Below are 15,181 nucleotides of genomic sequence, written 5' to 3' on the forward strand. Positions count from 1 at the left end.
ATGCACCAGGACCATGAGCAGTTCTTGGTGCATACTGCTAATCCCTAACCGTCCCAGCATTTAGTAGCACAGATAAGGAGATCTTTAGAAAACGTATTTAGAAAAATATCCTTTATAATATGTTATTGAGAGCAGGGACTAGGCGCAAGGGTGTAAGTGCTTCATAGTGCGCATGACCGGAAGCCTGGGGACTTCTAATCCATGTGCACTGAGCCAAAAAACAGCGGTGGCAGCAGAGAGGTGAGTGCAACCATGTCTCTGACGCTGCGCATTCATTAGCATGTTAGTACGCCCACAGGGGTGTACTTACATGCTAAGGGAGCCGACTAGCCAAGGGAAGTAATGCCCTTGTGACTAGTCCCTGCACTCATTAGCAAATCATAAAGGATCTTTAGAAATAGTTTTTCTAAAGATCTCTATGCTACTATAGGCTGGGATTGCTACGGAGGGATTAGCAATATGGACCCAGGACTGCTCGTGGTTCTGGGTGCATATTGGACCTGACAGGTTCACTTTAATGACATTAAAGTGGTTATCTGGGTTTGTGTCGCGGGCGGAGGAGGGGACGCCGCGCTCTCCCACTGCTCGGGTCCGGCTGCCGCGGCTGCCGCGGCCTGCTGCTGCTTGGTGGCTCGAGCGATGGGCCGGATCCCGGGGACTCTAGCGGCGCTCCTCGCCCATGAGTGAAAGGGGGTTTGGGTGTGGGGATTGTTTATTGTCCGTGACGCCACCCACGGTTGTGGTGATTGAGTGTACACCACCGCTGCTCTGGCTGGGGGATCCCGGGAGTGATGGTATGGAGCAGCCAGTTGTTGTGTTGCCCCTCCGTGGGTAGGGGTTGGTGATCCCGGGGCCCAGTGATGGAGTTGGGATGGTGGACAGGTGGGCTAGGGGGCCTGTGGAGGTGCAGGGGCGCAGGGGCAGCGCTGTGCCGCACGGCACGGAGGTACTCACTCAGCCAGTAAACACGACACAGTTCTCGGTAAACAAACGACTGGTTGGACGGGTCCCTCAGACGGTTACGTTGCCGATGTCCCCTGCAGTTGACGGTGACGGTCTCTTCCCTGCACCTATGTGTTGTTGTTTGGTAGCGATGGGTTCCCACCGGTAACCCGCTCCCCAGCTTAGATATGAACCGGAGGAGCTCCACTCTTGCCCGCAGGCGCTGGCCCTGGGAAACTGGTGCCTTGGCGGTGGCGATGTCTCCCCTTAACGGTTGGACTGTTGCCTTCAAACGGGACTTGGTTGTTGGGAGACAGTCGTCCCCTTCACTGACGGATTTGGCAAATTATGGCGACTCCTAGCCTTGCCGGGATCCGAAAGGCCCCTGCCCTGGTGCTGACTAATCTTCGTATACCACTCCGGTACCGCCGGGTCACCACCCGTCCACGGTCCTTTCGGCAACCTCCAATCAGTCTCGCCTGCAGATGGTCACCGCCGTCTGCCAACCTTGCTGTCTCAGTCCGGGGCACACACCTGGACTATCTTCAGGCTTCTTGCTGTCACTTTCTCTTGCTCCTTTACCACTTCCTTCTACTTCACTGTTTACTCCTTCACGTCCCTAGCTGAACTCCTCACTCAAGCTCTTCCCTGAGCTAACTGCCTGGTTTTCCCGCCTCCAGAGCTGTGAACTCCTCGGTGGGTGGAGCCAACCGCCTGGCCCACCCCCTGGTGTGGACACCAGCTCCTGGAGGAAGGCAACAAAGATTTTAGTTTTGACCTAGTGTGTACCTGCAGGGAATGTGGGGTGCGTGTGGTGTTGTGACCTGTGACCCCTGGCTTGCCCAGGGCGTCACATTTGGGACAAAAGTTTACAATTATTCTATGTGATTACAGACTGCTGAATCAAGATGCGGGACTCCTACTATCACAAGTCACCGGTATTGCCGATATAAGCAGACAGTCATGTTTACTGCTTGTATGTGATTTGCATACTTGCAGTTACATGCTGACTAGTCTTAATTTTTTCCTATTGAGAGAAGTTGAACACGTCTAGTAGGCATGTGACCGAAATCACATACATATGGGCACGTGAGCACCCGCTGGAGAGTAAAGGGTGTTTTACACGCTGCGACATCGCTAACCATTGCTAGTGATGTCGTGAGCGATAGCACCCACCCCCGTCGTTCGTGCAACATGTGGTGATCGCTGCCGTAGCGAACAATATCGTTACGGCAGAGTGACACGCACATACCTGTTCAGCGACGTCACTGTGACCGTCAAACAATCCCTCCTTCAAGGGGGAGGTGCATTCGGCGTCACAGTGACGTCACTAAGCGGCCGCCCAATAGAAGAGGAGGGGAGGAGATGAGCAGCCGGAACATGCCGCCCACCTCCTTCCTTCCTCCTTTCCGGTGGACGCAGGTGTCACACACAGCGATGTGTGGTGCCGCAGGAACGACGAACAACCTGCAGAATGAAAACACCAACGAGATTATGATTAGGTGCGACGTGTCAACGATCAACGATTTTTGCAGTTTTTGCGATCGTTGATCGTCGCTCCTAGCTGTCACACGGTGGGATGTCGCTAACGGCGCCGGATGTGCGTCACAAACACCGTGACCCTGACGATATATCGTTAGCGATGTCGCAGCGTGTAAAACACCCTTAACCGCTGAATTTTGTTCCAAGTCAAAACCTTAGGATATTATAAGGGTCTGACTTCAGAGCAGTAAATCTGCCATGTTATGCATTAAAATGATTTTGCAAGGGTTTTTTTGGGAAACCCTTATAGCATGTAGCTGAGAAATAAATATATTTTTAATACATTTCTACTTTTTAAAAACATTACCATAACTGTCTGTTTAAATCTTTGGCCCTACAAGTAGTGATATCACATCCATTTGGATATCAGATACCCATAGATGCCAATGCTGTCATAGCCCTGTGGCTTTGCATCCAAAAAGCTTAGACATGATTGGCTTGGTAGTGATGTGGCACAACGACTCAATATTGACTAGAGATGAGCTAATCAATTAGATGTGAATCTTAATAATTTGAATTTTAGGAAATTCCCTGGACCCCACAAAATTAAACAATTTACTATTCAATTTGTGGAATTTGTCAAAAAAATGCACACCACCATTTTTCATATAAAGCATAATGCCTTGTAGCTATCACTTTACGTGATATATATCACAGCCAAACAGCACAGATGACCATAGCCTTTGTAAATGCAGAGTGTAACGGGTGTGACACGGGTGACTGACAGTCATGTGGTTTCTGGCAATAGAAGGTCACAGTGTTTGGCTGTGCAAAATGCTCCCTGACTTTCCATTGTTCTTGCTGTCAGTATTAAGTGTACTTGGTAGCTCCTCTGCTGGGTTTTCATCCTTTTCCCTTCACCTGCAAATCATCTGTATTTCCCCTTGGGTTAAAGTGAACCTGTCACCACTTTTTCGGCCTATAAGCTGCGGCCACCACCACTGGGCTCTTATATACAGCATTTTAACATGCTGTATACAAGAGCCCAGGCCACTGGGTAGAACATAAAAAACACTTTATAATGCTCACGTAGGAGGTCGCTCCAGTGCAGATTGGTCAGATGGGTGGCACCATTTTCCTGGACCGGCGCCTCCTCTTTCGGCCATCTTGGTCTTCCTTATTCTGAAGCCACAGTGCATGACGTGTCTACGTCATACACACGCACCGGCATTGAGGTCCTGCGCAGGTGCACTTTGATCTGCCCTGCTCAGGGCAGATCAAATTATTGTAGTGCGCCTGGTGACAGTGGTGACAGGTTCCCTTTAAAATACTCTCATTTTCTCTGAGGCGGCTTGCACTCATCTGTGGTGTTGTTGCTGTAACTTCGCTGAACTTCAGCCTGAGTCATTTGTGGATAAGTAGTTCATGCACTTTTCCTCTGTGTATCCTCCTTGTTGTCTTCTTTGGTGTTTAGTGGGGTTGACAAAGAGCTCATCCCACCCATTCTCTATTTAGGGTCCAGCACTAGTGTGCCGCCCCCGTGTCAGCAGCTGGGCTGCTCGGATCCGTATCCGCGTTGGCTCGAGGGATGTCCGGAGTCGGGGGTCATGCGGCCACTCAAATGAAGGGGGTATTTACAGATTATAGAGTTCATGACGCCACCGGTGTTATGTGGTAATGTGGAGTACCACCGCTGCAACTGGGAGTACCCGGGGGCGATGGAGTGGGGCAGCCAGGTGTTAGAACCCTCCACGGGTAGGGGGAATGCCCCGGGCCTCAGTGATGGTGTCTGGGGAGTACCGTTGGGTGCGAAGGGTGTCAGTTTCGTATTCACTCAGTCCAGTAAACTGACACCGACAACTGGATAAACCAAAGTTCTGGATACCGCTGCCGCTGAGGGGAGCTAGTTCGGGTCCCATCCCCAATGGTGTTGCCTGATGATCCGTGACCTTCCTCCTGGCACTAAGTTCACTTCTCTGTTGGTCCCGGTAGTATGGAGCTAGTTGGGTCCCGCTCCCCAGTATGGCTAACTGTGGGAGCTTGCTCTCAGGGTTCACACTTGGGATTTTCTGGACCGTTTTTGTAGAAAGTCTTATCCCCCTCGTTGTGCTAGTACCCCAATTTTGGAGTGGGTGGAGAGTGGATCTTGAAGACTCCGTTCTCGTTGGGTAAATTGTCAGGTTGCCTGAAGATGCTCCCTGACCTAGGGCCCATGTACCCAGTCGTGCCCTGGTCCCAGCACGGTGATGGTACAAGGCCACCTGCTGTCCTCCTCAACAGTTCTGTGCCCCTTGTCACGATCACCTGCGATCGGGGGTCTAGCTCCTACTAGGTCCAGACTACCGTCTGCTACCTAGGTGTTTCCAAGGAGCCCGGCTCCTGACCTCCTCTCACCTTCACTTCCCACACTCTATTCTCCTTCTGCTACTACTCCACTACTGCTGACACTTCTGACCTCCCCTTAACCAACCCCCCAAGTGGGCGACCCTATTCCACTCAGGCCGTCCACTGGTGTGTCTGGTGGGTGTGGTGCATAGTGTACCTAGGATTTTAATCGGCTGATGTAGCCAACACCATGTAGTTGGGGACCCCCAACCAATGAGGAGGCGGATATTGCATGGGAGGGCAATTTGTGCAATACCCTGTGACGACCCGATAGTCCAGGGGCGTCACACTAGGAATACCTAGGGTCAGGTATCCGGCTCGGCACATACAGTAGGTGTGGAACTTATCTAGGGTGGTGAGAGACCCCAGGGACCAGCTGTAGGTTTGGTCAGGAGTTACTATCTGCCCTTCCCTAGACACAGGGTGTCCCTTCTCTTCCCTTTTGCCGATCACATTGTATTTCCCCGTAGCTTGGTTTTCCCCATACCCCATTCACTTTTGTGCCACATAAGAATTTAGGACACAGAGGCAAGGAAGGCAGCAGCCACATTGTAGTGAATCTGGATAGGAGAAGTCACAGCTCACAGCATAGCAATAGAGATATGGAGAACAAGCTTTAAAACACTAAATCAACATTACAATATAGTCAGTGACAGGACAGCAGTGAAAAATGAATACCACCTGCTAAACAATAGACAATTGGAGACTTTGCCGTACTTGTCATTTGATTCCATGAAAAATGGGAAAAATTTGCTGAAAATAGTGAATTTGAGTTTCAAAAATTTGTTCATATTTAGTAGCGATATCAATAGTCAGAAAGCGATTTCTTAAAGAAATAATCCGACAAAGCTATGCACACTTTTGCACAATTTATTTTTATTATTCATTTTTTTCTTAAAGGGGTTCTTCAGAATTATTTTATTTTTTATATTAGCTATGGGCCCAAGAACTAACAATTCTAGCTGCTGCTGGTTCAGAATGGAGGACTCCTGCCGGCAATTCTGCTGCTTCACGTCAACAGAGCAGCTGTTTCTTTTATGGACTACTCTGTGGATGAGGTGTCACTGCTGATGTCATGCTGATTGACAGTTGTGTCCCTGCAGCTAGGCAGCAGAAAGCCAGCTGTCAATCAGCATGACATCACCAATCACGCTCCATTAGCAGAACAGAATGGAAGAGAAGCTCCTGCCCTGTGGAGATGATGTCAGCAGAAAAAGTAGAATTGCAGGCAGGAGGGGTTTAATGCAGGCGCCACACGAGACAAGCTATCGTGCAATGCATCGTCGGGGTCACGGTTTTCGTGACGCACATCCGGCATCGTTTGCGACGTCGTTTCGTGTGACACCTCCGAGCGATGCTGAATCGGTCACAAATCGTGAGTCGTGTACACATTGCTTATTTTTAAAAAATCGTTTATTTTTCATGGCGCCGGTTTTTCATCGTACCCGGGGAAGCACACATCGCTCCGTGTGACACCCCGGGAATGATGAACACAGCTTACCTGCGTCCCGCGGCACCCGCCGGCTATGCGGAAGGAAGGAGGTGGGCGGGATTTTTATGTCCCCCTCATCTCCACCCCTCTGCTTCTATTGGCCAGCGGCTGTGTGACGTCGCTGTGAAGCCGAACGTCCCTCCCCCTTCAGGAAGAGGATGTTCGCCGCCCACAGCGAGGTCACTCAGCAGGTAAGTACGTGTGACGGCGGTTTAACGGTTGCCCGTGATGCACAAACGACGGGGGCAGGTACAATCGCTCGTGCGATCGCACGATAGATTGTACAGTGTGACGCCCTCATAAGACCACACTCTACTGGCAGAGATCTGTCACGGGGCGTGACGGGTTCTCTTGGGACAGGTGAGCCTAAATTGGACCCCACGCCTGGGGAACCCTGGCTGATCTTGACCCCAATGGTAAGTCTAAAGGAGACAATGTTTGGGTCACCTTCCTTGCCCTAGATCCTGAACAACACTGGTCTAGTGCCCCCCAACCTCCATCCATCCTGGAGAGGGCTAGGATGGGAATGGTAGATCCCGCACAAACAGATAAGGGAAAAAACAAAACTCAATCTCTCAACAATCACACACAGAGTTATAGACAATAGGTGCTCAGGAGGAAACTAAAAGATGGGAGGAAATAATCAAACAACAAGTATTTCCACAACACACCAAACAGCACACAGAAGTTCACCAGTAGCTGGATCTCAAAGCATAATGACCAGGATCACATAAAGCTATAATCGGCATGGGAAAACAGGCTCCACCATCTTAAAAAGGATGGCGACTGTGATAGGTCTCCTGCAACACATGATACAAGCATCAATCCACAGGCTAGCAGGAATTAACTACTGCAAGCCCCATTACTGACTAGAGCACTGCCTATCTGTGCAACTCAAAAGCAGCATCATGTGAAGTATCCAACTCTGCAGTGTGAACAGCATCAGATTTAGTTCTGACACTCGGTGACTTTTGAGCCAGAAAACGTGTGACAAAATCCACACCAGGCTTAACAGGCAGGTAGTTAGCAACTACATGTCTGTTGGTTCTTAGGCCCATGGTAAAAAATAAACTAGTCCTCGGCAACCCCTTTAAATTTAAACAACTTTCTAAATATTCTTCATTAAAAGTTTTCTTTCCATTTTACTGTTGCAGAGCATCTGTAAGTCTTTTATCTAGGTAACAGATTTGCAAAATCTGCTTTTGCAGATCACTCAGAGTGCCTGGTTCTGACACTCTGCAGCCCTCCTCCCTTCTCTCAGTGTTATAGATAGCCATGACTAGAAAATTGTATGTACACGGATTTGCACTGTATGGAGAGATGAGAAAGCATGTCCACTTACAGTGAGAGGAGAGAAAATAGGCTACAGGTATGGAGGAAAGAACATATAGAGGACATAGTTACAGGATAGAAGCTGTGCTGGTATATGAACTAATGAAGACAGTGACACCCTGGAAACACACAAATCTCACATCCAGCCTGTATTACATAGAGAGCCACTCTCACAATAGAAACATTTAAATCAGACTGCAAACAGAATATCAGGAATCCTGAACACACGCAAAGCTCACATCCAGCCTGTATTACATAGAGAGCCACTCTCACAATAGAAACATTTAAATCAGACAGCAAACAGAATATCAGGAATCCTGAACACACGCAAAGCTCACATCCAGCCTGTATTACATAGAGAGCCACTCTCACAATAGAAACATTTAAATCAGACAGCAAACAGAATATCAGGAATCCTGAACACATGCAAAACTCACATCCAGCCTGTATTACAGGGAGAGACAGTTTCACAACAGAAACATTTACATCAGACAGCAAACAGCTTATCAGGCACCCGGAAAACGCGTAAAGCTCACATCCAGCCTGTATTACATGGAGAGAAACTTTTAAAATAGAAATATTTAAATCAGACAGAATACAGCATATCAGGCACCCGGAAACCACACAAAGCTCACATCCAGCCTGTATTACAGGGAGAGACACTCTCACAACAGAAACATTTACATCAGAGAGCAAACAGTATCAATGGGTGTGAAAATAAATGAAGAAATGAAGATAGACTGAAACTTAGTAAAATTTTATAAAAAGCAAATGGTAACCTCTAACATATGTAAAGATCATGTCCATGTCAAATGTGTCCATAGGCTCTAAGGTTTTTTTTTTTTTTAAATCCACCTGTATATATAGAGAAAAACCCTTTATGTAGTAACAGTGGAATGCATGACAGCAGAACTAGGCCGATTTGCCATTTTGGACTTTATCTGTGATAGCCAATATTGTTTTTCAACTTTCCTAGAAACAGATACGGCTAAAGAAAAAAATATTTTTTTGCATATTTTATAGTTAAAATTGGGTTTTGCAAACTTTTACCATTCTTACACATATTCCCGACTATTTCTATTCTATTCACTGTCTATTTTTTACTTCTAAATGTAATTTCTAAGAATTACCATTACAGTAGTCTCATTTCAGTCTCGCTACTTTCCCTTGGAATAAAACAACTTACAGATCTGACAGCTTTTCCTATTCATGTGTTTTATGTAAATTCTCAAACATTGGACCATAGATTACCCAGACATCAATACTGTAGTAAATCAAGAAAAAAATAGTCTTTATCCTTCCAAATATGTGCTGCAGAATTAATGCAATTTACATTTTTTTTGGTGCAGAATAAATTCAATTTCCTAGCACAGGATTTATCAGAGATTTGATCACGGGGCGCTTAAGAACTTCGCTTGCTACCAGTCAAAGAACAAATTGAGTTTAGAGTCCTATTCCTAGTTTAATAGGTCATTCATGTACGGCATCAATACCTATCTGGGAACGCATCTCTCTAAATGAGATGATATGGATATACAAAGCTGAGCGGCACGGGAGCAATTTATCCTGGAGGACTTTAACTTGTACTTTATACAGAGAAATGGGTGTTAAATAGATTTTATAGAAAAAGAAATACAATATATTGGGAGAACTTAAGTGTCCATATGCTATTTTGGGCCATTTGGACACCATATTGGGGTCCCTATGTGCTGCCCCTGCAGCAGTCGGACTGCTCGGATCAGGGGGTTGCTGCGGCTCGAGGGTCTCCGGACCCAGGGGCTCACAGCCACTTGAAAATAAAAGGGAGTTATTTACAGGGGATTAGTGTTCGTGACACCACCCGTGGTTCGCGGTAATGGGAGTATCGCCGCTCTCGATGGGAGTACCTGGGGGGAAGATGGAGTATGGTAGCCAGATGACGTTCCCTCCATAGGTAGGGGAAGGCCCCGGTACTCTGAATTGTGGAGGCACAGGGAAGCGTGGTGCAGACCGCGCAGCAGGCAGGATGCATGGGGGGGGGGAGCAGCATACTCAATCAGGCCGTGTGGATGTTGGTGCGACCATTAAGTAGACTCCGACACGAGTAAACCAAGTCTCTGGGTGCCGCTGCCTACCTGGGGAGCTCGTCCGGGAATTCGTTCCTGTTGGTATTGCTGATGGTCCTGACCTGCCTCCATGCACTGATATTTAGACGTTTCTGAGTGACCCCTCAGCCTGAAGCTTTCGGGGTCCCGCTCCCTATATTGTGATAGAGGAGCTGTGCTCTCAATGGCTGACACTTGGGATTTCAGTGGGCCACATGGGTTGGAAAGCCCTATCTCCCTCGTTGTGTTGGTGCCTTCGATCTCTGAGCTCTTGGGGAAAGTTCATAAAGAGACTATCCTCCACAGGTTAATTATCAGATTGAGTGAAGCTACTCCCTGATCTAGGGTCCTGTACCCTGCCGTGCTCGGTACTAGTCCGGTTACTAGATATTCCGGTGCTGACCATTCTCCAAAACTAAGTCTGGCTCCTTTCTCCAATACCCTGCGACCGGGTCTCCGACTCCTCCGATCCCAGACCACTGTCTGCGACCTAGCCAAAGTCTCCCAAGGAGCTACAACTCCCCTAGCTCCTTACTCTCTGAGGGCTACCACTCAACTCCTATCTCCTCTCACTTTGAGAGCTGACTCTAAACTGACTTCCTCCCTCCCACCAGTCTGCCTGACCCCTAGGTAGGTGGCCCTATTCCAGCTAGACCACCCACTGGTGTGCCTGACAGGGTGTGGTGTGAGGTGACTAGGATTTGAATGCTGATGGATGCATTAGCAATAGTTAGGATTCCAGAACCTTGGAGAGTGGGTTCTGCACCAAAAGAAAAAGGGGTGCAGTTCCCTGTGACACCCTGACTAGTTCAGGGGCGTCACACCCACTTTTTAAGCCAAGCTGTTAACAAGCAGCTCCTTCCACTTTGATGGACTTGAGCCATCCGCCTATAACAAACCTAATGGCCGCCATTTACAGCCACCAATAACTTCCTTTGTCTCAATTTGCTGCCTGCTGAGAGTTTGGACACATGAGTAGTGATTATATTACCGCTTGTGACAGAGTTGACTAATTTTAGTAAATGCCACGGGTGATATTTTTTTCTTTTATGTACTTAAAGGGGTATTCCTATCTCCAAGATTCTTGGTTTTTTCTACATCATCCGCCAGAAGCATGAGGACAAACAGGAGCTAGAGCGCAGGAGCGCTAGCTATATACACCAACTGAGAGGCTACAGCGCAGGAGCACGAGCCTAAGAGACCCTCACAGGCGTTTCAGCACAGGAGCACCAGCCTAACAGACCATCACAGGAGCTTCAGCACAGGAGCGCCAGCCACATATACTATAGAGCCTCTGCACAAGTGCCACCTTTAGGCACTACACATAATCCACAGGACCCATATGCGACTCGTGATCCAGACTGCAAAGGTCGAAACTATGTTATGTTGTTTGTTGCTTGTTGCCTACACATGTGCCTGAATAAGAATATTTGTAATAAATCATTAAACATTTGCTAATCACAGAAGGGTGCGGAGTCAGACTAGAGATCACCCACTGCTGAGACCCACTAATGATAAAGATAAGAGGCTTAAGCTAACATTGCAAATAAACAAATAAAGACTGATATAACAGATGCAAGGGTGAACTGTCTGTTTTAACTATTGCAGCATGCTGTCTTCAGATTACATTGCAGAAACCTGCTGACAGAGTCCCTTTAAGCTGAAATTCCCTGCACTTGAGGTAAGAGACATGGCTATATCAGGAGAATTATACTACATTTCTAATTGGAGGTATTTGCTAATATTATTATTTTTACACCTACTACATATTGGGATAGGATCTTGGAGATGGGAATACCCCTTTAAAGAGGATCTGTCGCTAGGTCAAAAGTGTCCAATTTTTGCTCTTATTTTATTACTACTACTCCCCTGAGTATTCTGTTTTGGGTTTTTATAACATTCACCTTACAAGTCTTTTTTTATTTAGTGCTCTTTTTTATGGTTTATGGTCTCTTATGCTGCAAACAGAAACACCTTTGCTTCTGCAGCATCGGAGGAGGACAGTAAACTGGATAAACATATAGCTGGGATGATTTAGGAAAGCCTGTACTCACAGGGGATTGGGACTGATGGCCCTTGAGGTCCCTTCCGACTCTACCATTCTATGATTCTATGAGCAGCACTAAAGCTGGTCAGATCTGGGAATCTGGCAAACTTCTGAGCAGCGCTTACAAGCTCTATATTAAATAGTCAGTAAGTGCTGCGCTCCTTGCTTAGGAGGCTGGCCACTGATAAACTTCAACAAATAGCCGACAACATATCAAAAAGCAGTACACAATACAATTTAAAAATCCCCCGATAATTGATAACATAGAAGATTTTTTAAATTAATGAAATAACAAAGTTGTTTAAATACAATCACACAACTCCGCCTAAATCAAATAACCCATTCAAAATGGGACACGCAAAAAAGAATGTCAGTTACGAGAATACCATATTTTATTTGATAAAGGTAAGTCATCATTTGTACCTACATGTGGTGAAGCTAACGCCAGTGCTCTGACTGGCTTGGGGCCCAACGCTGGCTGCCAGAGAGACCGAATATTGAGTACGAGGCAGGAGATTCTGCAGCTTAAACTCTTGGCTGTCCCCATCAATGAGAATTGATTCCCCTGAAACTGGATTATAGATAACATATATAAGACGATAAATCGGTAGAGTATACAGCTGTGCAATTCTACAATACAGGCGTCAATGCCTCTCCCCTGTGCAGAGGTTAATGCTTATTTACTAGGACCAGCTGTCACCAGCGACACATCCATATATCTCTCAGCTACTTATATTGTTCCCCAGGCTAGCATGTGGCTTTATGTTCAATCGATGTCTGTAAACATGTGGTTTCTGTGTGATCTGTACTGACCTGTGTGGTGTGTTAGTGTGATTACATAACTCTCCACGTCTGCCTTCGGTGGCTCCCACTGCAGCACAGCTCCCGAATCGGTGATGTTACTGGCCCTCAGGCCAAACGGAGGGTCCAAAGCTACAGCAAAGACAAAATAATCAATAAAGACCACACAAAGAAAGATGCATGTGATGCTGGATAACAGAGAATGGAAGATGATTCATTAGGAGCAGCTGGGAACTGTTGTCTTTTTTCACTTATTTTGTACTCCAAATTATTGAAAAAACATAGTTTAAAGAATACCTGTCACCAGTTCAAAAGTGGCCAGTTTTCACACTTATTATATTCCCGCTGCTCCCCTGAGTATTACGGTGCTTGAATTTTTTAAATTCGCCATACAGTTCCAGAGATATGAGCCTTTTTATTTGGTGCTATTTTATGGCCTTTCCAAGGGAGGGCGTGGCTCACAGGCTCCTCATGGGTGTGTCTTTAGGCTGTTCTGCATAATTACTTTGTTAGCCACTCCCCCTGAACTGACTATAACAATTCGCTCCAAAGAAAAAGGCCAATATCTCTGGAACCGTATGATATATTTTAGAAAAACAATCAACGAAATACTCAGGAGAACAGTGAGAATAAAATAAGAGACAAAACTGGCCACTTTTGAGCTGGTGAAAAGTCTTCATTAACCTTCGTCCGGCTGAATAGGTACAATTGTAACTATTCCCTTTTAAATTGCATTAATTTTTTTTTTCGAAAAGCCATAGAGGGCTGAAATTTCATGACATCTCAGCAGTTTTGGTCCAGAATATATTGGCCAAATTTCAATAAAATATCTCCACCCCCTTCCGAGATAAGGGGTCGAGAAATTTTGGCAAAATTATGCAGCCTGACAAAGGTTAAAGGAGTTTTGCAGAACTTTAATGGTCAATCCTTGGGGCATCAATATTAGAATGGTGGTGGTCTACTTCCCAACACCTTCACTGATCAGCTCAAAGTGAAGAGGCTACACCAAGTGCCATGTCTTCCTCCTTCTTTACCAGGCATAGCCCCGTACATTTCTGGTAGTTACTGTTCCTGATAGTGTAACGCCCCTGCAACTGGGTCGTTACAGGGTATTAAATGTTACCCCATTTTTTCCCGGGCAGGAGGAGTGAAGTCCACACACACACTCACAACACACTGGCAGGAAAGAGTAAAAAAGCTTTTCAGCATGTAGTTTGAGTCTGCATTGCTCACCCTGTCTCCTTAATGAGCAGGTGTTCAGGTCCCCATGACAACCTGATGGGAGGGGGGCCTGAGATGAGGAGTGTGTTCAGAGCAGACAGACGTTTTAGGCAGAACATCAGAGGCTGCAGGAGAGTGCAGATCTCCACAGAACAGCTCCCTGCTGAGGAGATGCCACAAGACCAGGGCTGATAACATCTGAGGAAGGGAATGGAGCTGAGGACTGGGGATCTTTGGAGAGTGTTGTACCCAGTGGCGGTTGGTGTTTACGCTACCGGGCAAGAGAGGGACAGAGAGGCGGCGAGTTCCCAAGATGCTCTATGCCACGGGGACGGCACTAACGCACCAAATGAGAGGGAACCCCAGATCACGTCACCGGACCCCTTCCTCCTACCTGCCCGGGACCGACCAGAGGCTACAGGCGGCGAGGACCAGCACCCGGGTGCGATGTGGAACGGACTTTAAAATAAAGAGAAACTGGAACCCGCACTCCGTGACTGGTGTGAGTAATGCCACCGCCCTGCGCCCTCGGTGGCCCTGAGGACTGTTGCCCTGGGTCTCCTTAACCTCCCGGGGCTCCGCCGCTCCACCCGTGGGGAGCGATTCTATCTGGCTGCCTGTAACACCTGCCCTGGAGAGAGAATGTGCAGCGACGGCTGAACACCTGGCCGCATACCATGCTTGCATCCCTCGTCCCCATTCCATACTGTTTCCTGGGGGAGAGCGGTGGCAGAGGAGGCCGAGACCTCAGTGGCCGCCGTGAGCGATGGCAAGCTCCCCAGGAACCCCGTTACCCTCCTTCCTTCCCCATCTTGTAACACCGGACTGACTGTTGGACTTTCCCTTTTATTGAAACCCGCCGGGGTCACGGAAGCCGGGTCGGGCCACTCACAGCCTGACCCCGAATACCACCGGCCCGGTGACCGTGTGAGCCCTGCAAGCCCCTGCGCGGGTGTTTCAACTGTACAGCTCAGTTTCATTTACTTGAAAGGGACTGAGCAGCAATACCAGTATCAGGGATGACAAAATGTACAGGGCTGTGCCCAGTAAACAATAAAGGGGACATGACACTCACTGGCTTTCCACTTGCCCTTTTCTTGTTTATCAGGCAAAGTGCAATACTTTTTGTACTGGTTGTGCTGGGTTTTGTAGCTCAGTCCATTGCATCTCCATGTTCTATACTGACCTGTTTCAGCTGTGATAGTGACTCTTTCGCTCTCTTCCCGGCCCCATACCGTGCTCAGACTGATCCTGTACTCAGTGCTTGGTTGGAGATTGGTGAGGGTGTATTGGGTCTGATCATTGGCAATAACCACACTGTCCATTCGGCCTGTAGAAAGTAAACCAACCATATCCATAAATCTATAAATTTCATACAAAAGCTTAAAGTGAACT

General features: G+C 47.4%; 1 protein-coding gene across 2 annotated transcripts in view; it reads right to left on the reverse strand.

Annotated features, from left to right (window-relative positions):
* Nucleotides 1-15,181, reverse strand: part of TNR (tenascin R) — a 616,331-nt gene that overhangs the window by 84,407 nt on the left and 516,743 nt on the right. For both annotated transcript variants that reach the window (XM_075320147.1, XM_075320148.1), the window contains 3 exons: nt 14,973-15,116; nt 12,578-12,697; nt 12,192-12,335 (listed from right to left, as the gene is read on the reverse strand). In XM_075320147.1, coding sequence (XP_075176262.1) covers nt 12,192-12,335; nt 12,578-12,697; nt 14,973-15,116 — 408 coding nt within the window. The remainder of the gene's footprint in view (nt 1-12,191; nt 12,336-12,577; nt 12,698-14,972; nt 15,117-15,181) is intronic.

This window comes from Anomaloglossus baeobatrachus, chromosome 8, assembly GCF_048569485.1.
Source record: "Anomaloglossus baeobatrachus isolate aAnoBae1 chromosome 8, aAnoBae1.hap1, whole genome shotgun sequence".
Lineage (NCBI taxonomy): Eukaryota > Metazoa > Chordata > Amphibia > Anura > Aromobatidae > Anomaloglossus > Anomaloglossus baeobatrachus.